The sequence below is a fragment of the Grus americana genome, chromosome 5, assembly GCF_028858705.1.
Source record: "Grus americana isolate bGruAme1 chromosome 5, bGruAme1.mat, whole genome shotgun sequence".
NCBI classification, from domain to species: domain Eukaryota; kingdom Metazoa; phylum Chordata; class Aves; order Gruiformes; family Gruidae; genus Grus; species Grus americana.
Genome location: NC_072856.1, coordinates 68,007,493 through 68,029,271, shown reverse-complemented (window position 1 = coordinate 68,029,271; position 21,779 = coordinate 68,007,493). Strand labels below are relative to the sequence as shown.

The following is a 21,779-nucleotide window of genomic DNA, read 5'->3' as shown; positions in this document are numbered from 1 at the left end:
CCAAGAAACAAGTTCAATCATCAGGTACATGTTCCGATATTTCCCTTTCCAGTCAAGTAATTCTCAAGTCGAGCGTATCAATCTCCACTCACTGATAAAAGCCAAAGCACACGAAAAGCAAGGACCCCCCCCCGCACACATCCTCTCTGCACATCCCTGTGTTACTCAGAATTGCTGGGACAGAGGAGCTATGCGTTTCCTGTTTATCTTTGCAAACTGGAAGTGGTTTCCAAGTAAGCAGCACGGATTCACCATCCAGAAACTTTATGCATGTCCTTTCAAGCCTAAATCTGTATCTATTTACCAATTTATAGCCCTAGCAACCTTTGCTACGGCCACATTCATTCTGCTTTTAATGCAGCCTGGTATAGACAATCTTAATAACACTACAAGAAACAGAATCAAATCAATAAGTCACTTTGTCAGGAGGAGCTTCCCTCCCTCCCTGCTCCTCGACCCCGCAGATTCCAGCTGTCTGCAGAAAAGCCAGCACTCACGAGAAAGGCTTTTCAATCTGCAGCTTGTCAGGGTCACACAAACAAACCAGGAGAGGAAGGAAAGCAGTCGCTGTCATTACTGGACACGGAGAGGCAGGGCCTACAGAGCCACTCCGAATTTTTACTACAATAAGAGTGAGAACAGAAAAACAGGTTGAACTTAAGAAGACCCAACCACTGGCAATCTCCGTGACACGGCCAGCTTTCCAGGGGGCTGTAATGTCAGCTGACAGCTTATGCAAGACTTCATCTGCAAAAAAGCCAAAGAAATTCACTGTCTGCTACTCAGTTCCAAATAAAGATGGGAAACAGGCTCTTTTAGCTGAGCAATTATCTCAACCGCAATACCATCTTTCCCTACATAGGTGCATCAGTCAGTATTACTGAACTTCCATAGTCTTCCCCGCAAATTCAAAGATTGCCTTTAAAGGCAGAATCCAGTATTTTGCAGTAAAAGGAAGCCACATACCTAATAAATTCAGTCCTAACTTGGACAGAGTTGTGCTCCCTTACTTCAGGCCTGCTTTTTCCTGGGGGAAATCAGTTATAGCACACCCTTAACTAAAACATGTCACAGAACACTACATGGCCATATCATGGATCACACCGACCAGATGCCCGCAGCAGAAGCCGTCATACTGAACTTGGTAAAACTACATCTTCAGAACTGGTTTCTCCTTCCCTTTCTTGCAAGGATGCGACTTTGGGGCTGCGAACGTGCTTTGCCACAGGACGTCACCACCACAGCCACAGCTCAGAAGAGAAGTGCGAGGCCAGGGCAGGATCCTGAACTCAGCCCTGGCAAAGTTACCAGCTTTGCTTCAGAAAATTGACTTTGGCTGTGTTATTTCAGTCTGCTGGCCATACATTTATGCTTCACTTTCCATCTACAACTGGGGAGCTATAACAAACTTAAACTACTGTTCGTGGTTAAAAGAGATTAAAACCCATTCCTCAAGAGAATGACCAACCAACTGCAGAAGGAGGAGGACTGCATATTGGGTAAAATCTCCTTTAACTTTATGAATATTAAAGTGGATTAGGGCTTACGGTTTGATTTTCCACCATAGCTCAATTCTTCTTTCAGAGTGTATTTTCATATTAAGTCACAGAAAAAAAAGATGACTTCAAACTCTGTACTCACTTGCTGCTTCCACCATCAACAAAAGGATTCCAATGTGAAGCAAAGTCAGTGCCAGCTGCCACCACCTGAAGATGCAGAAAATTTCATTTTTTCCCCCCCTTGCTAAACTTTACCCACCACACATGAAGAGGCCTGGGAGATTCCCAAGCCCTGCAGACTGACCCATAAGCAGTAAAATAAAATTCCAAAGTGAAATGATGTTTTACAATCTAGTTATAAAGCACCTACTGAAAAGCTATCTTTTTCTTCTTCTCAGACTTAACAGCAGCACCTGGAAGCGGTGCAATGCCAGTACCAAGTGGCAGTAAGTAGCATGAAAGCAAAAATTTATGGCCAAAACTCAGTAAGGATTTTCCACTCGGGATGCTTCCAAGACACTCTTCCAGCAAGAGAACGCACTGCAGTCACCTCCAAACTCATACGAGATGTCATCAGCTGAGGCTGGGAGCATTCCTGTCACTAGCCATGGCTCTGAGGGGACCCCACCGGTAACAACATGTACAGATCTAATCAATCAGACTAAAAAAAAGCTGAACTCGTACCTACCTGGTGAACAGCTGTAAAAAACAGGAATGGGATTTTTCTGGAGCGCTGAGTGCTAATGTCTCCAAATCCAAATTAACGGCAGCTGTTGCTATTCACAATGCTTATTAAAAAATTGAGCCCTTGTGTACACAGGCACATACTAATCCCAAAGAACGTTAATTAGCTGATCTGCAGTAAATGCTATGGGCTGGAACAAACAGCAGCAGCTCACAGGGGGCAAAACCGGCTGCATGCGAGCTGGCGGCCTTCCAAGAAACAAGCAGCAAATAAACCCTGATGATGGGAAGATCAGGGACTCAAATGCAGAATGGCCTCTTTGCGTTATCAAATTAATTGGCACACGTCGTCTTTTTCATCTGAGCATGACTCTCCGCACAAAGCACGGACAGCAATTCACGTTCTTAAAAATGTGGCAATTGTCTGAGGACCAAGAGTGGTCTTCTCATGGCTTTATACTTCAGAGACATATTAGTTAGAGCTGAACCACAAAACAATGAAGACACTATGATTTTAATAAATGAAGGAAAAAACAAACTTGTCCTTACCATTTCATCCCGAGCTTCTGTTTCTTTCCGTAGAGGGGGCTCAAACTGCAGCTTATCAACTACAAAACATTACATTTTCAAATTTAAGACACACACCATTATACTAGTGCCCTTTCAATGCTTACTACAGTGAAACACATGTTGTAACAGATCTAAATATTATGTACACAACACTTAATTTGCCTATAAAATATGACCATCACTTAATTATCAGTGTTATTGTCTAAATGCATAAATTTGCAAATATGAAACCCGCAGGAAAGAAACAGACCAAAAGTAAATACCAAGTTATTATATGAAAGTACACTAAAACATAACTTCTTAACCACATGTTACTTTTAACGCATGTGAAAGAGAAGAAAGAGGCTTTTTAACAGGAAGCTTCCTAAAAGTGTGGTATACGTGATGCAAAGGAGCAGATAACATTTACACTACAAAAGACGTTTGTCCAAACCTGGAGAAAGGTTGTTTCTACCCTCAAAATTTCAACTTAGATCTAACAGAGGAGAGGAGAAGGTTATATCAAAAGAAAATGCATTATGTTAACATGCACCCGGGTCAGGACAGCTACTGCAATCACAAGTGCTCCATCAGGATCAAGAAAAGGTTTCACTTATAAACTTGAAACAACGTACAGACAAACGCAAAATGCTATGTTTTTCCATGTTTTCTTATCACACCACGACACCCCATGTACTCCTGTAAAAAGACGTCCTCCTAATTATTAACTCATTCTCATTTTTTGATGTTTGCATGTTATTAGTGGTTTTGCTGTTTTAAGTAAGGCTGCGTGGTCTGACAGAAATCACAGAGCTGAAAGGCTACGCTGGTCATGCAAGGTTTCCACATAAACATTACAATGCAGCAATGAGATGGAACGGAACAGCAGAAAAATATGCACGTTTTAATTTTGGTTTTGGAAAACTGTGATTGAAGATTCATGTGTACGTGCTATTTCTCCTGGTTTTGTTTCTCCGATGTGCCAACGGCAGAAGAGACGTTCCAGAGTACAAAACAAAAGAATGACACCAATGTCCTCCATCGGTAGAAGCAAACCAACATCACAAAATGGACAAAGCACAGCGGGAACTTACAGTTTATCTCCGATGCCGTTCTTTCTGCCCTAATGTTCCTGTTCGTAGAACGAATTGTATGGCGGATAACGGAGTGAGGCTGCAAGGGTTATAAAGGGAAAAGCTGAGAAAAGTTGCATGGCTTCCTGTTGGATCTCAATTAACAATCACACCAACAAGGAGAAAGAATAGCTGTTGCAGTCACACACAGCAGCACCTTTGTCCTAGCCTCGCCCAGCCCGTGCACAGGACCCTTCTGTACATCCACAGCACAAGTGTGACAAGCGCTGCGGCAATATCTCCTGGCTTCTCCTGCATGGTAACTCTACAAATGGAGCTCTAAAAATACTGGAGCAGTGCCCCTTGTCAAGCTGCAATCTTACATTCCCAAAGCAAAGCAGGGTATTTAAACCACAGTTTTACCTAAAGACAGAAAAGAAAAGATGTTCTTACCTCAAAATCATCATCATCAACTTCACTGTAGTGTGTATGGTTGTCAGGATTATTAACTTTGTCCAACAGCTCAACCGCTAAAGATCTTGAAAGACCAGGCTGTCCTACAAAGCTATGCTAGAACCGCCAAAAAGAACAAGTTACAATATGCAACTGATGTGTAACTTTCACTAATAAACATCCCATACAGAACGTTCCTGAATTTTGCCTGCTTTCTGGGGGCTTGAGTATTTCTTTAATGACTCCTTAATGGCTAAACTTTCTAGCCCCTCCATAAGCACGGGAATGCCACACTTGTGGCCACTTGTAAATTGGAAATTAAACTCTGAGTCAAACAGTTACACCTTAACTTCACTTTTTACGTGAGTAGTTCAGTCAAGTTTAGGAAGGCAGAAATAGATACGTGAACAACTGCTAAATATATCCGTTTTCTATCTGGGTGACAGGAAGGGTCAAGTTCTATGCAGCTGTATCCAAGAGGCTCAGACATCCAGTTGCAGAAGGGACAAGGCTGAAGACAGAACAGGAAGCAAATTTCTGTAATTGTTCCTACCAAAAATCGTCTAAAAATCTTGATACTGAACAAAATCTTGCTACTTCCTACAGTTGGCCAATGTCTCTTTCCTTCGGATTTCACCACCCATGTTGTAAGATCAGAGGAGAGAAATTGTTCCAGTTTGGTTTCCTATTGATCTGTTGCTCATGTTGAAGCAAGAGATCTCTTATTGATGTCACTAAATGTTCCAAGTCACTTACAGAAAGGAGTCTGTCTGCTGTTGGCCTCTTCTTTGGATTTTTTGTAAGTGCTATTTTGACAAAATTATGGAATGTTGATGACCTGAAAGAAAAATGAGGTTTTATGTTTAATTTTTCAAGAAGATATTTTTGATTTTACCATAGTTACTAAACAGATTACAAAAGGGTGTGCTAAATTAAGAGTGTCATCCAGGTACCTCCTCTCAGGTTTGAATAATTACATTTCCAAGTTAACAAAACAGGAAAAAACCCATTCGAGTCATGGAATTTGCATGGAAAACATTTTGCTACAGAAAATAAACCAAACACTTATGCTGCTATTTCAACTTTTTCCAGTCTCAATTGTTATGGAATTAGATATCAGAAGTAAAAATTGTGAGTTATGTGCCCAGTAAACCCTCAAAATCTAGGCAAACCTACAAGTTTCACTGTTCTTGCCTACAGGTAGGAAAATAAAATACAAAGTTCTAGACAGAGACTCAACGTACTCTTTAAAATGCTTTGTTGATATTTTCCAAACAACTCAGGTGACTGTGTCATATCATCTCTTTTTAGATGGGAATTATGACTTGATGTTATGACCTGACCTACAGTTTTTCAAGCCTTTTTCTCACAACTGCATTTGTGTTAGCACGCCTCTTTGGGTGCAATATTAGCCCAAGTCTGCTTGCTTTCAAATCACATTACGAAATACGTTTCCTCTTCTAGCCTTAGCATTTCAGAAGGTGACACTGGAGCAGTAAAGTGCATTGGCTGGTGTTACACTGAGTGGCTTCAATACAGGAAACGTGCACTCAGAAGTGTTTTCTCTCCTCTAGCACACATCTGCCCACTCAAATACCTCAAGGGAAAGAGATTGAGTAAAAAATCCCGCATACCAGAATAGTTTTGAGTCTCAGAAATAAAATGTTAGTAAGTGTGGCACAAAATCCTGCAGGCACTAGGAAGGTATCACAGGTTAAAGAAATCATGAAAGGATTAAACGATTACCTGTCCCATTGACAGTAGCAAATGCCCTGTAATACGAATTAAGGGGAAAGGATAAAAATAATTTTCCTTCCTAGAACATAAAGAGGATGGAAGAAGGGAGATTTCATTTCCCTCTGGATCACTGGCAGGGATCAGTTTACACAGGTAGGGCTGCCCTGTCCTGTGCTGCTGGGTTTCTGTCATGTCAGAAAACATCTGCGGCTGGGACCTTAACCCTCTCGTCTGCTTTCAGACACCTATAAAAAGTAACTAGTTGTTTCTCTGTGAAACTTCCCATAAGTGAAACCACCTCTCAGGTCCCCCAGTTAAAAACTAGCACATGCTATTTTTCACTGCCTCCTTTTAATGATGACAAATAGTTTTTTCACATTATCTACAAAATATTGAACAAAGGAAAGAGTTTAACCTACCATTTTGCTTTTTCCTTTAGCTTCGGTGGTTGAAAATTACTTTTTGACATTAAAAACAAAGCCCTAAAAGGTAAAGGAAGAATAATGTTGTTGTTATATGGTAAAAAAAATAGTTAATTTCACTCCACTATCTAAACACTTTAATACTTTACAGTAAGAATCATACTGGTGAAACTGGATCATAGTCTATACTGTGTTAGACAACAGACACAGTAAAGCTGTTAATTTTCTTATCTTTAAATAAAATCTTTTTATCACCGTGCACAATCCTGTTAAACATAAGGCTTCAGCTTCTCTACTGATTTACTGCACCCGTTCTTAATCACATTGCTGTTGACACTACCAAGGGGCTGGGTTTTTTTAAAATTAAAAATGTCAACGATCATTTCAACTCTAAATTTAAGTCTGTATCTTCAGACTGATGTCTTAAAACCAGACACAGCTCACGCAGAAAATTGACAGCTGATGAAGGAGCCCTAGTGTGAGTTCCAGGATTGAGCTATGGAGAATGTTAAACTCTGTCGCCTGGGACTGAAGGGGGTCCTGAAGATAAGCAAGCTCCCCAGCCAGCAGACCTCATCGGGTGAAGATCAAACATGGGTGGCTGAAGCTCTGCAAGTTCAATCGCCGTTATGCCAACTGCCCAGATATCACAGAGCTGGTTATATCCACCGTTCTTTTCCACTGCTGCGACTTCTGGGGCCATCCTTTAAAAGCAAAGGCATCGTTCAATGAGAGCACCCGCCACTTCTGAATCAGTGCCTGCACAGGGGAGGCACAAAGCACGTCACGTAACCCCAGAGCAGAAAACCCCACAAAGAGCACAAGCCAGGGAAAAGCCTGATGCCCCCCTCCCCTCACCCAGCATTAGAGGAGCAGAGAAGCACGAAGAGGTTTTGCCTGAGGTCATGGGCTGGACAGCAGCGCTAGGAATAGAACCGGTCTCATGATTCCTGGTGAAATGCTTTAATGACCAGATAATCTTCCTGCCCTCAGTCCTCCTTCTCCAACAGGATAAAGAGGGCAGCGCACAATTAGAAGCCATTGTCTGGATTAAGCTGTACATACACATTCAGTCTGTACCAAGAATACCGCCCTAGGCATCTCAACTGCATCACGGTAATGCCAGAAACAAGCAGCAGTTAAATTTGCATATATAATCCAGCTCAAGATTTACAGTGATATATATGCATATTAAATGCTGTCTTATACGGACAATAATCAGTAAAGATGATTAAAAGACAGTTTAACATCTGTTTTTCTTCACAACTCTTTCCACAGAGAAATCGAAAAGACATTGCTTAGTTTATTCATTAAAAGTGTAAGAAGCTGCTGAGAAACTGAATGAGCATTAAGTATCCAGACAAAGAATGTTCTGCATTAATAAACTCGGGAGAAACAGCAATCCTGCCTCAAATATCAGGTAGCTTGTGTTACAGCAAAAGTCAGTTACAATCAGCGCTTCCCAGACTTTTACCCTTTGGACATTTTACTTGGAAGAAAGGGAATTAAGGCAATTTAAAAATGTGTGTATACTTCAGTGTGTGTATTTTAGAATTCTTGGCATAAGTACAGACTTGGCTTTGCACGCAATCACAGCAATCAACGTAGTTTATTACCAGTAAGGGGTACCAATAAATGATTTCCTCTTCGCAATGGTGGCTGTTATTTTTGCTGCTACACCGAAGTCAGCTGGAAAATGAATTATCATAGACTCAGACATCTCATTTTAAGACCTGAATTCTACTCTAGGAAGTATTATATTATGAAAGAACAATCACATTTCTCATCCAAATTAAAAATTAATTCCACTTCAACAGTTAAAGACTGATAATGAGATCAGCTAACATCTTCACTGACATGACTTCAAATTGAAAAGCTGAGTTTCTACATGCAGCTCGCTCACTATCCTGTTCCTCTCCTAGCTGTTTTTCCATCTCACAAGACAGCAACCAAGCAACCTCACAAAATTTAGTGGATATTCATTTAATATTCGAGAGGAAAAACAGCATCATGCTTTGGAAACGGTACTATTTCTGTGTTACTTATGGAGGAACTGCGGGGGACCATCTGTTCTCCTTTCTGGAGACTGTCTAGGGGACAATAATCCCTTGCTCTCAGAGCTGCAGATAATCAGGTGGTCTTGCAGAGCCAAAAATCATTTCAGTCCTTTTTATTTTTATTGCATTTGTAGCATGATAGCTGGAGGATAATTGTAGGCAAATATAACTAGCTTAGCAGGCAGAAGGAAGGTATCCGTGCATAAACCAAGTTTAATGCAGTCAGTGGAATCTCCTATCAGTTTCAAGGTTTTATGCTTTAAAAAGCCATACTTTCCTAGCACAGCACTCCTGGTTCACCAGGGAGCACAGGGGAGTAAATATGTTGAACCACACAGCTTTTCTGAAAAGTAATGATGCAGCTAGTGCACAACCACCCCGATTCCAACACGAGACACAGTAAGATGCGGAGCATCTCAGTCCTTCTCCCAGGATATCTGCTCCTGTCTCCTGCAGAGCCTTAACTACACATAGACTTCTGTGACATGAGGCAGTAGACAGGCAGATTGGGGTTTTGAAGGCAGCACACTCAAACAACAAGAAATCCAGCCTGTTTGTGCCCCACGAAATGCAAAACGTCACTGGAGGAAACCAGTAATACAGAGCTCTTCTGAGTTTTCACCTATTGACCTCAGAGCGCTTGCAAAGGAGGAGAGTTTCCTCTTCTCCACCTGTATGGAAATGCCCAACGTCATACGCTGGGCTAGAGGCACATGCAGAATCGAACCCCACTCTTCCACAGGCTGCCAGGCTCAGGGGATCTCACACAGCAGTGGATCCTTGGAGGCTCCAAGGGAGAAATGCCATTCTGGCTAGGAACAAACACACTGATACCCAGGTAACCCCAACCTGGCAAATTCCAGGTAAACCTGGGAGGCTTCAAGGGTTGGCAGTTGAAAAAAAGAAATTATCTGTAACTTCTTGATAGAATGCAAAACTTCTCATGTACACAAGCCCATGGGTATACCCTTTCTGTCGTCAACTATTGCCCCAAAAAAGAACAAGAACATCCTGCGGTGCAAAATCAAATGGTTCATGCCGCTGAGAACAGTATCTAATAAAATTGACTGCAACAATACAGGAGATCTGCTTTATTATGCTTTATCATCCGTAGCAAGCTCAATCTTTGCTGTACATGTGCTGTTCAACACAAAACAAAGTCTTACAAAAGCTGAATATTCTTCTTGGGAGGCATGGTCTCTACATTCTGGTTATTTCTTTGTCTTAATGGAAAGACAAAAGGTAACTGGCTACATCAAAGTATCCCAGCTGGTACCGTAGCTTTTGAACGATCAAATTAAAACACTCCCGTTTTCTTTCTGTCTTACTATTCAATCCAGGGAACTTACCTAATTTGACATCTCCATGGTCTGTTAGTAGAATATTTGCACCCTAAAACATAGTAAATAGAAAGTTAAAAAAGCTTTATCAGCAATATTTTTCTGCACTAGAAAGTTTAAGCTAAGTTTCTCAAAGTTCCAAGTTACCTTGATATCTCTATGCATTTTGCCCTTCATATGCAAATAAGCAAGACCCTGGAAATAAAAGAGATACAATGCTTCATTTTGCCATTTGTTAACATACTACGAAGCCAGTCCCATTTAATAAATTTAAATTACTCTGTGTATTTTATTTGAAAGGGGAGAAATTTGAGATTTGCAGATAAGACGTACAGTGGATTCTCTTCCTCAGCTCTCCCAGCTCCAATGAATACATGTGAAGACTCGCTTAAGCCAGCCCTGGTGTAACATTTTACATAGATATATACGTATTTTCAAAACAAACCTCAAGGTACATAACCTATTCCCTTTACTAAAATTAACTATATTATTTGAAGTCCTGAAGGTTTCAACCAGCAGGTGTTTAGCCTTTTAGCTACCCTTTCAGCAATACAGAAGGGCTCAGGAATAGAAATGCCGAGCAGATTAGTTCACAAGTCTACACCGCTGCCTCTGGCAGCGACCAGTTCGGCCACTGCTTCAGGGAAAGGTGTGCATCCCCATGATTCCCTCATGGAATTATTCATGGATACGCCCAGTGGGGGAAGAAAAATTCAGTCAAAAAAACAAGCTGCCCGCATCATCTTATCTTGCATTGCTACAGTTTTTAGCAATCACAAAATGAAACAGAATTTTAGACACCTGGTTGCAGTGTTTTTCCTCTACGAATTATTAGAACTTACTGCCACAGATGAAGCAGGCAGTTTAAAATGTGCCTTTTTTTCATTACTAAGCTACTTACCCTTGCCTACTAGGTATTAGCTGTTTTTTGCAACGAAATTCCAAAATTTATCCTAACCAACTGCTGCACTGAATCACTGTAAGAACAATGGATGAATATAGCCCAGACAACACTGTGGTCACAGCCTGCGAAGACCAGTCCCCTGCTGGGCCACCGAACAAACAGGAGCAGGATGGAGTTTTAGTATTTTGGTGCCGCAGTGGGATCCTTGTGTAAACTGGATCTGCTCATGTAAGCTCCTTTGCAAATTACAGCACAGAACACTGCTCCGACAATGAGTTTAAGCAAATATTTGCACTACGCTACTGGAGTTTCTTGCTAATTTTTATTTACAATATGGAAACTAACAGATAAACCCTGGATCATTGCTTTCAGCTAGATTCCCAGCGCTTACAAATGTAAGTGATGGTACAGCAGTGATTTCTGAAATCATCTTCTGTATCTACTTTCTGTACGTGGAGGAAACACTTCATTGTATACCTGCAGAAGTACAGTACCTGTAAAGTTTCCCTGCATACATATGCAATTTGTAACTCTGACAGAGGGCCTGTTACTGAAAAAAAAAAAAGATTACAGAGTGTGTAAGTCTACAATATACAACACACAAATAACATTGTGAAGCAGCCAAAAAGTGGTATCTCCACGCAAAAGTCAAAGACCGATTTTACATGAACTGTATTTTACATTGAGCTGAGAAGAGGGTTTTGTTTGCTTGTTTTACAGAAAGGCTTTCTGTAAAAAAAACCCCAGCACAGTAACAGAAGACAATACCCACAGTGAGAAGAAAATCTGTTTTGACAGAAATCTAATTATCATTTTACAAGTGACTTCGTAGTAATGCAATATCCTGTATTCTGAGGAAGGTAAAAAACAATAAAAGTGACTTCTGCTAATTTTTTAATATCTGAAACGGCAATGTTCTATACTAGGGGCCTATGGGACTTAGAATTGTTTTAAAGCTATTTTACTAACTGGCTGAAAAATAAAGCAGACAGCGCTCTGCTATTCTAAAACTCCATGTTATCATTTGAAGGCAGAGCAAGTCCCCAGACTGCTTTTCCAGCAACCCCAATAAATCCTTCTACAGAATCAATAACTCTAGATGAAACCTCAGAGGGGAAAATAATAATAATAGAGTAGCATGGTATTGCACAGGAGCAGGAATAAGAGTAAATTTTATCCTTTAAAATGAAATTTTGAGACTTCCCAGTGCAAACCCCTTCTTCTCACCATGTACAGTCTCCATATCCAATAAATGTGATTTCTGGTTGTGAACTTTTTAGAGGTTTTTTTCCCACCCCTTCAGAAACTGTTCCTGCATACGGCATTGAGACATGGGCAAGCTCCCAGCATACAGCAACTGAAGAGCTCTCCACTGCAATAACTCAAGCTCTTTGAGTCAGTCCCATAAGCATCATGAAGAAAAATAAACAGTGTGATGATTTAAAAATAAAAGCATGTCCTGTCCTAGAATGATAGGGTATTTGCCCAAAATGATGATCAGCATATCTGAGAAGTGCTCTCAACAAAATCTTTTGACTGTAGCTAAAAAACCACTGTTCATGCCCTAAAAAAAACCACGTGCAGTGCCTGGCCAGTACCAACCATTCCTCATTAGTTGGCTTATTATTTATTTTTCTTCTTTGCAGAAAGCTTCCAAAAGGTACAAATGTTAAAATAAGTTTCAAAGTACCATGGTAAATATCTTGGAGGGATCCCCCACCGCAGTATTCCATGCATATCCACAGCTTTTCACGGCTATCAAAAGAAATTTAAAACACAGGCATCAGAAGCTGATTGATCTGTATAACAACAGAGTTCTGTATAACAACAGAGTTCATTATTTTAAGTATTTTCTATCAGTCTTGATCATCTTTGTTAAAAAAGACATTCTGATACAGGACTAGCTGTGAGACGTTTTACATGTTATTAATAATCTCAATACAAATTCTCACTTATCAAAATGAAAATTTTATGCCAAAGTCACTGAGAAATCTTTAAATGTTATCAGACCTAGAAGCTGTTGCTTTAACTCTTGCCTCCTAACTGCAATGAAGAACACGCAGAAGAAATACCTGAGGTTTATCTGCTATCAGCAAGACTCCATTAGATAACACACTAAACTCGGTTTCAATCTTAAATTGAAATTACCTAATTATATCTAAAAAACTCTTCATGGCCTCCAAAAGGGGGACTGGGATTTTAAAATTTAGCCATTTTTTTCCAGTTTGGAAGGCTGTACAGATTACTTAAAAAATGCAGCCCTCCAAGAAATCTAGAGAGGAAGCCTCATAGAAAAAGACCAAGCAGGCAAAGCGGTGATATATATTCCCACAGAGCCAACTGATAAATAGCAGAGTTTCACAGAAATGGAAAATACTCCCCAATTTTCTATCTAACATTTAATGTGTGCACTTGAAGATGCAGCCAGCTGGCATCACCTTGTTTCTGCCTCTCAGTACATCGCATCTGTTAACCCAGAACTATGAGAAATGTTATTACCAGCAGCTCAGATTTAGGGTTTTGCTCTTACAACTCACCGGTTGTACTTCTACAGTACACAAGACTACCATCAAATAAAATATCTAAAAGCAATTCTGCTCTAGATAAATAACGAGCTAGTTTTATATTAAAAGTGATACATGTTTAAAATCTGCCCCGCAAGTGAGTAGAATTGGATATGTTGCAAGAATCTCTAGGGGAAAAGTTTCTTTCTGTTCCTAGTGATAAAAATATTCCAGCCTTTTGGCCAGCAGAGAAAACAAAGTATTAGTCACTTTTTTTTTTTTTTTAAAGCCAACTGGGAACTGAAGCGAATTCAACCTAGAGAACACTGAGAGAGGATATAAGTACTAAACCAGTCTGAGCCTTGTCTTGGGAAAGAACTAACAGAAATGCACGTTAAAAAAAAAAGGGGGGTTTACCTGAGATAGCTCCCAAAATAGGCGACAATGTTGCAATGTTTGCATTCTTTAACCATATAGATTTCCTGTTGTATCAATGAAAAGTCGTCTCCTGAAAAAGAGGAAGCAGCCACAGTTACATCACATGCAACTGAACGTTCAAATAGATCTGAGAGTGTCCACGTAACTCATAAAAACGAGCCATAGGCCTGGATAACTGCTAAGCCCTCCAGGAGGGTTTTCCAGCACGGCGGCCCATTCAGCAAGAGTTATCTACATCCACCATCCTTCCAGTTTCCACCCTTTATTACATCCTTTGCATGAGGCGCGCACATTTCTTGAAGACCCACAGAGATGGGCTGGCCTGGTGGCCTGAACATGACCCATCAGCTCAGAGAGCTCGGCACGCACCGAAAGCCTTCTGAAAAAGAAGGAAAGGGATCCCACAGAGGGATGGCAGCATGTGAGACAACTCCGGAGCAGTCCCTGTGCAGCCATGGGACAGCCCCAGTTTGGAGCTGATCTAGCTTTACTGGGACATGGTGCTCACAGCACAAGGGTCCCAACACCAGAAGGAAAGATTGCTGCAAACTAATTCCTGAGTCCCCTGCCTGAAACCAGAAGAGATCACATACCAGAGGCTCTTTATTAAAAGTATTTCATTGCAAAACGACCCTGACAGAGCATATGGCCTGCCCGCCCACTCAGCCACCGCTGACTCAGAAGAGAAGCGCAGAATCCTCAACACGGATTGCCTTGTTATGAGTGCATTTTTGGATGAGGACAGCTACACAAGCACATTTGCACATCCTAATATTCTTTGCAAAAAAAAAATATCTACTGAAAAATGTTATGTACAGAGCAATAGCCTAGCATGTTTCTGCCACTTTAATTTAAAGAATTATAAATAAATTAATTAATTACAGATGCAACAAAGCAAACTAAAATATCTGAAAGCTAGGAAAAACATTGGTATACTTTTATTAAATCCTGTTGACAGAATTTCCAAAGAGAGGATGGGAACATCCTTCTGTTCCCCCCACGACCTAGAGCTCAGCTTTGCCTCCCTGAGGCTCAGGGCAGGCTTAGACCCAGTCCAGCGCTGGGGCTCCTACGGAGGCTCGGATCAGCCAGCTCTGGAGGAACAGCCCAAACACTAGCAATGACATATCAGATAACATCAGCACAAATAACATCAGAAGAGCAAAAGGGCAAAATTCAACCTGTTAGGCCATCCCAGACATGCGTCTGCTTTGTGATCGTGCATATATATATACTTTACTACCTTTAGTCTTCCTTTGGCATGAACAAAACTTCTGCAACAGCTTGCAAGACACAAAAGACTAGAATGTAGATAAAGGTTTCAGGTTTTAGATAAAATGCTGCTCCACACAGTGTGGTAGCTACCATGTCCTGTCAAGGCAAAAATTGCTTTGCGTGTTTACAGATTCACAGAATCCCAGACTGGCAGGGGTTGGAAGGGACCTCTGGAGATCATCTAGTCCAACCCCCCCGCTAGAGCAGGATCACCCAGAGCAGGTTGCACAGGATCGTGTCCAGGCGGGTTTTGAATCTCTCCAGAGAAGGAGACTCCACAACCTCTCTGGGCAGCCTGTCCCAGTGCTCGGTCACCTCAAACTGAAGAAGTTTTTCCTCATACTGAGATGGAACTTCCCGTGTTCCAGTTTGTGCCCATTGCTTGTTGTCCTGTCACTGGGCACCACTGAAAAAGTCTGGCCCCTTCCTCTAGACACCCACCCTTTAGATATTTATAAGCGTTGATCAGATCCCCTCTCAGTCTTCTCTTCTCCAGCGTAAACAGACCACTTGACCTTATTGAATTTCATATGGTTCCTCTTTGCCCAATTCTCTAGTCTGTCCAGATCTTCCTGAATGGCAGCACAGCCTTCTGGTGCATCAGCCACTCCTCCCAGCTTAGTATCATCAGCGAATTTGCTGAGGGTACACTCTGTCCCCTTGGTTGTTTTTTTTACTTTTGTTTAAAGTTTCACTAGTAAAAGTTATCACCTTCTATCAAAGTCAGGGATGTACAACCCAGAAAACATACTTAATTTATATGATTTTGACAAGTCCAAGAGGTCTCAAGCACTGTTGTACAATCTCTTTGGATTCTTCACGTGTTTGTTTAACAATGTTGGAGCGAGTCCAGAGGAGGCCACGGAGATGATCCGAGGGCTGGAGCACCTCTGCTATGGAGACAGGCTGAGAGAGTTGGGCTGGTTCAGCCTGGAGAAGAGAAGGCTCTGGGGAGACCTTCGAGCCCCTTCCAGTCCCTGCAGGGGCTCCAGGAAAGCTGGAGAGGGGCTGGTGACAAGGGCAGGGAGTGACAGGCCAAGGGGGAATGGCCTGAAGCTGCAGGAGGGGAGATGGAGATGAGATGTGAGGCAGAAATCCTTCCCTGTGAGGGTGCTGAGGCCCTGGCACAGGGTGCCCAGAGAAGCTGTGGCTGCCCCTGGCTCCCTGGCAGTGTTCAAGGCCAGGTTGGATGGGGCTTTGGGCAACCTGGGCTAGTGGAGGGTGTCCCTGCCCATGGCAGGGGGTTGGAACTAGATGGGCTTTGAGGTCCCTTCTAACCCAAACCATCCTAGGATTCTATGATAGCTATTATTTTTAATAATCTCTTTGAAAATAGATTTGTTTATTTGCTATGCTTTGAAGCAACTCCGCTGAGCAACAATGACCCACAGCAGCCAGTACTGATGTCCAGGTCCACAGCATTTACCAACCCTTTGAGATCCCCGGCTCTCCAGACATACACCAGTACATAGTAGGTGTTTACAGATAGAGCGAAAGAAGTGCCAATTTGGTATAACAATTTCCAAATGATCACAACCTTTATGTCTAAATGATTACCAGACTTTTACTTAAGAAAATAACTACAGAATAGAAAGGTAGAAGGGAACACACTCGTATGTGCAAATCCCTGACTGATTTCAGTAAATCCTCAAGGGCTTCTTGAAGTTGAATTGTATGGAGAACCACTTCACTGGGACAGGAAAACACGAGTAGAAGAGCTTCAAATGTCAAGAGTCTTTTTTAAAACATAAGTAGTATTTTTTTAAATAATAAAAAAAAGCAACACGATGTCCATAAATTTAGCACAGATTTCACACTGTGCTTGCTTTATGGTTTACCTTTCAACTACGACTTTGCCTGAATTCATGCACCCTGCCTATAAATGATTACTTATGAACAAAGGATTTTGGAGTTTGAATGAGATTGATTCATTTCTCCCATTTCTCTGACAAACTTCCTGAGGGACACTGTTGAATGCTCACAGATAACTAACTGAAGCATTTTAAAACTACAGAAGTTTTTCAAGAAAGTCAAATCTAAGCAAGTTTGAAAGCAAAAGCCTCCCACCCCACTCCAAAAACGGTACTGCCTTTCTCTAACGCTACTAGCTGCCCAGGACTTCACAGTATTGAACGCTAAATACCCCTGCTCTCTTCTTGAACTGCCATCTTAAAATCGAAGAATCTTCAATGTGTCAGAAGCAGCATTTCTGAACAGCTAGATACCATCATATGTGGAAGTCATGAGCAAGAAGCTTTCCCATAACTGCAAAAACTTGTAGGCAGCAGCAAGAATTGCCCTTCGACAGCACATCGATTGGGCTGCCTGGTGTGGAGCACCAGGAACAGCAGTTCTAGGAACCGTGGCTAATGGGGGAAAATTGAAGGAAATACAGTGATAGAAAAAGACCGACAGGCGAAAAGATAGCAATCTTCATGCACATAAAAGATATCAGGGAAGGGGGAGAAGGGATAATCCGTTCTCCACTTTTATGATAGGACAATTAGCAATGGGCTTAAATTGCCTTAACCTACATTCCCTGTACAGATGGAAAGCTTCTCCTACCGGAGCAACATCAGAGCGCTGAATTTGAAGGCATGGGAAGCTGTGAAATTTCCCACCAGTGGGAAAAAAAAAAAAAAAAAAAAAAAAAGAAAACACTGAACAACTACCCATCAGGAGTGACTGAAGCTGATCCTGCCTGTAGTAAAGGAGGACAGAAAAGATTACCTCTTGATTTGCAATTAATAAATGAAGAATTGATGCAAGAAATAGAGTTTCCTACAGAAAAGGCGGGGGGGAAGAGGAAAGGGGGGTGCAGGATGAATACAGACAGGGAGCTGATAGAAAAGTAGCAAACAGATGAAAAGAAGAGGAGAAGTATCCATGAGAAAAGTTTGGCTAAAATATGTAGAAATGATTCTGAAAGATCAGACACAGAGATAGGAGAGATGTATAGTTGTTCAAAGACGACAAGAGTGAATTCAAAACAAAGGAATTCAGAGTTTCCAGGCAGCTGGAGTATTAATCTTGGCAAGAGATGCTGGAATAGGGCAAAAATTAAATATCCTTGGATAGCACGAAAAAAAAAAGACGACAGTAAGACAAAGAATTTGTAGAAAATACTTCATCGAGAGGGAGACAGCAAGATAAAAAGAATTAGATCAAAGGTGACAATATATCCATACAAAGAGATTTTCATCTGTTTTAGTCATCAGAGATTGCTTGATGCTAAATAACATGGAATTGGAAAAATGTACTTTTTGTCTACTCACATGTTTGCAATTATGGGTTATGTGGCATGCTGAGCAAAAACATCGTTTAGGGAGCTGCTGTAAATCACACGAGCGGTGTGGTGAGTCACTGCAGCTTGCTACTATTATGTAATTTTACCTCTGCAGCAAGACACACAGGACACAACAGAGGGTTACAATGGAATATTCTCCTCTGATCACAGCTCACAGTCGGGGCTGCTCTGCTTGGCACAACCAGCTGCTTGTTCTCCAGCACAGCTGGCAGGGAGGGGACCGCTGAAACTTGCGGCCGTATCATGGTGTGATCCGATCGGATCAGGTTTCAGAAACTAAGCAAAGTAAGGCTTGGTAAATTCAAAATAAATCCATATTTAAACAGGAGATCATCGAGAAAACTGACAGACCATTAACACTAGTGAATTATTCTATTTGCAGACACTACTTCTCACCTATGTGGAACTGGCATCTACAGATGTCCTGCCAAGTTGTCCTAGATGGAGAGCATATGTATGCTGGATCCACACACCCCACGCTGCAGCACGGGAAGGATCTGATGGCTCTAGTGCCTATCACACAGCGCTATTAGGTCTTCTGAGCATGCCTGACCTTGATGGGTTTTAAGCAAGTTTACTCCTGGTCTTAATTTCATGTGCTCTACTGACCGCTTTGAGTGGTGCCACCCTGCAGAAAGATGCAGGGTCACTTCTCACGACTCCTCCTGGGTCAGCTGTGAATCCCTTTGTTGTCCAGAAAGCTCCTCAGGGAAGAAATTCATAGTTACTGTTTTAAATTGGTTTATTCTGCATTACTTCAGTGCTGCATCACAGGGCTGATGCTGTGCGGGAACAGAGGGAGGGACGGGCAGGCAGCGTCCAGGGCTCGCACGCAACTGGGAGGAGAGAACTGACGGCATTCGGAGACATGCACGGTGTCACCAAAGGGTGGGACAGAACCACTTACTAAGAGGCCAGACCTTCAAGGTGCCAGCCAGCCTGCCAGCACTCCTGCCCCGAGCTAGTGCCCTCAACACGCGGTCCTCATGTGCCCCAGCATGGAAGGCAGACACGACAGGCTGCCTGGAGGAGGTGTGACATGCTCCAAAGCTTATTCTCCAAGTCCTCCTACAGAGCTTGACTGTAGGTATTTCGCAGACCTGGGACTTTTAACACTGTAATTAACATTTGTTATTTAGAAGTGAGATGACGTTTAGCCAGGTGGACGCTGCTGTACAGGATGCTGAAGGACGAAGAGCAGGGTCACACCATGCTCCCCAGTTCTCACTCCCTCACTCCAAACCACTTTCCTGAGCGTTCAATCTCCGCTGATGAAAGGGATGGCTTTCCTGATACACAGGCTTTTGCTTAGATCGGAGTTTGCTGCCAGTCTTTCGCCTCTACCCTCGTTAAGTTTAACTCCTGAGACGTTTTCCAATCCCCATGTAGATAGGCTGATGAGCAATACAACTGAACAACAGCCCCAAAATATTTTTGGGAGAGTGGAGAGGATGCAAGGCATTACTGCAGCATCCCACAGCTAAACTCCCACAAAACTCCTGATTTCATCACCACCCTGCAGATCTGCATTGCTCTTTACCGACCATTTTTAAAACTGCGAACAATCCTTTCAAAGCTTCACAACTTTAAGAAGCAGAATAATTTAAACCGCACTCAAGCATCCGAGCTGTTTTATCCATACCTCTTTTCTTGGGATTCAAGGAAACCTGCAGTCTGACAGAAAGAATTTAAATTCCCCAAACGTGAAGCTCAGAAACTTGATTCCAAGCAGGAAACAGTTATTTGGAAACAATGATGTTTCCACCAGCAAATTTTACTGCCAGGCATTTTGCTGCCAACTGCTAACCACTGATGGTACTGATTATCTCTCCACTGATATAAAATATTACTGATGGTGATGTGCTGCCACAGCAGCACAAGGGCTGCAATAAGCAGCACACAAGTGTTTGGAGTGACTGGTCTAATGACAGAAACGATTTCCCCGTGTATGTTCTCCTCTGCCCTGCCTGAATCCTATTTATGAACAGCCATGTGCACACATAATCTATGTTCCTATTCCATATAATCTATATTTTTATTCCTTAACACTTTCATCTCTTCTCTCTCCTTGCCTTATCTACTTATTGTTGTACATCTCAGCCTTTCACGATCCCATTTTTACTCTCCCTTCTCACGACTGCTGTCTCACTATTGCTATTTTTCTTCATGTGTTCTGTCAAATAACGTGTCCTCCTGATTCACCCGTTCACAATCTGCCTTCACCCCAAGTGTCGCACTCTGCATTACCTTCCAACTAAAACGTGTGATTTTTCAGCTTCTTTCCTACTCATAACAACGCCTTCCCCACCACAATCCCTTCTGCTGGCCTTCTTCATCCAAGAAACTCTGTGTTGTAAGTGAAAGCTTACACTACACGGAAACATGAGCTCACCCACTCTGGACAAATACATTTCTGAAAGAAGAGCAGCAGATTATTAATGCATTATAAGTACGCAAAGTAAAATTAGACCAGATTTCAAGAAGTTAAATTTAATTAAAATGCTGGGAACTCTACATTGGAAGACCATTCTGTCTCTGTTTTGCTTTGTGTACGCTCCACAGGCGGGCTGAGCAGCTGTGCAAGTGCAGCAGTACCACTGCGGACATGGCACGGCACAAGGCAATGCCCAGGCTTTAACGGCTCTGGCACACTTGGAAGCTTAGGCGTTCAGACAGACGGAGCATGGTGTAAGGAACTGTACACCCGCCTCTCCCAACCAAACGGTGTTGGTGTCTCCCAGGCTATGGCGATGCTAGCCTGGTGCCACGGGAGGTGGCAGCCAGCAAAGGAGCACAGGAATCAGAAGCAAGGGCTTCTGGCAGTGTCTGACCAGCTGCTGTTCAGTGCCTAAAACCTGTGTATATTTAAACCGCCATGCACAAAGGACACGATCCCAAGCCTGACCTGGTTATACAACACAAGGCAGTGAAGGTGTAAGTGGTACTGAGAAGATGTTTTCATATTTCTTCAACCCCAGGTGCTGCCAACAACAGTTCAACCTCTGCAGGCTTACTTTAAATAAGCCTCAGGCTTGTTCTTCTCCATAGCTCAAAGCATCTCTAGGGAATTTATTACACAAAGAATAAGGCTGCATGGCTGCAGTACCCTTCTTCAGCCCTGCAAACGCCCTAGACTGATAGTGCAGCTCTGCTGTGCTGCAGTCGTGGTCCAGAGAGCACAAACCACCATCGCAGCCTGACTCAGCCTCACGGCTCTGTTTCTGTGCGGAATACAAACCTCTGCACGTGAACCATGAGATACAAAACAAACATAACGAACCAGACCTGGCTTTGAACGTACTGAGCACAGTACTACACACCTTTGGATGACTATTTTCCCTTGAAGTTCCAACTCCAGTTTAAGATCCAACCTGAAATAAGTAACTGGCTACTTCTGGTCATCACAGGTACCTCAGATGGAAAACACAAACATTGGACAAAACTAAAACCAGCAATGAGATTCTTCTGTAACCTTGCAAAAGGTACAGAGTACGACAGATTACCACAGCCCTCTGAGTGTCAAAGGTCTCCGAGGGC

The 21,779-nt window shown here is 42.2% G+C and overlaps 1 protein-coding gene across 4 annotated transcripts in view; it reads right to left on the bottom strand.

The window, feature by feature from the left end:
• MAP4K5 (mitogen-activated protein kinase kinase kinase kinase 5) overlaps positions 1-21,779 on the bottom strand; it is a 70,138-nt gene that overhangs the window by 21,347 nt on the left and 27,012 nt on the right. For all 4 annotated transcript variants that reach the window (XM_054826753.1, XM_054826752.1, XM_054826754.1 and 1 more), the window contains 13 exons: positions 13,640-13,730; positions 12,409-12,473; positions 11,213-11,268; positions 9,962-10,009; positions 9,824-9,866; positions 8,034-8,106; positions 6,990-7,121; positions 6,415-6,477; positions 5,015-5,096; positions 4,259-4,375; positions 3,827-3,905; positions 2,733-2,791; positions 1,642-1,706 (listed from right to left, as the gene is read on the bottom strand). In XM_054826753.1, the coding sequence (XP_054682728.1) occupies positions 1,642-1,706; positions 2,733-2,791; positions 3,827-3,905; positions 4,259-4,375; positions 5,015-5,096; positions 6,415-6,477; positions 6,990-7,121; positions 8,034-8,106; positions 9,824-9,866; positions 9,962-10,009; positions 11,213-11,268; positions 12,409-12,473; positions 13,640-13,730 (973 nt within the window). The remainder of the gene's footprint in view (positions 1-1,641; positions 1,707-2,732; positions 2,792-3,826; positions 3,906-4,258; positions 4,376-5,014; positions 5,097-6,414; positions 6,478-6,989; positions 7,122-8,033; positions 8,107-9,823; positions 9,867-9,961; positions 10,010-11,212; positions 11,269-12,408; positions 12,474-13,639; positions 13,731-21,779) is intronic.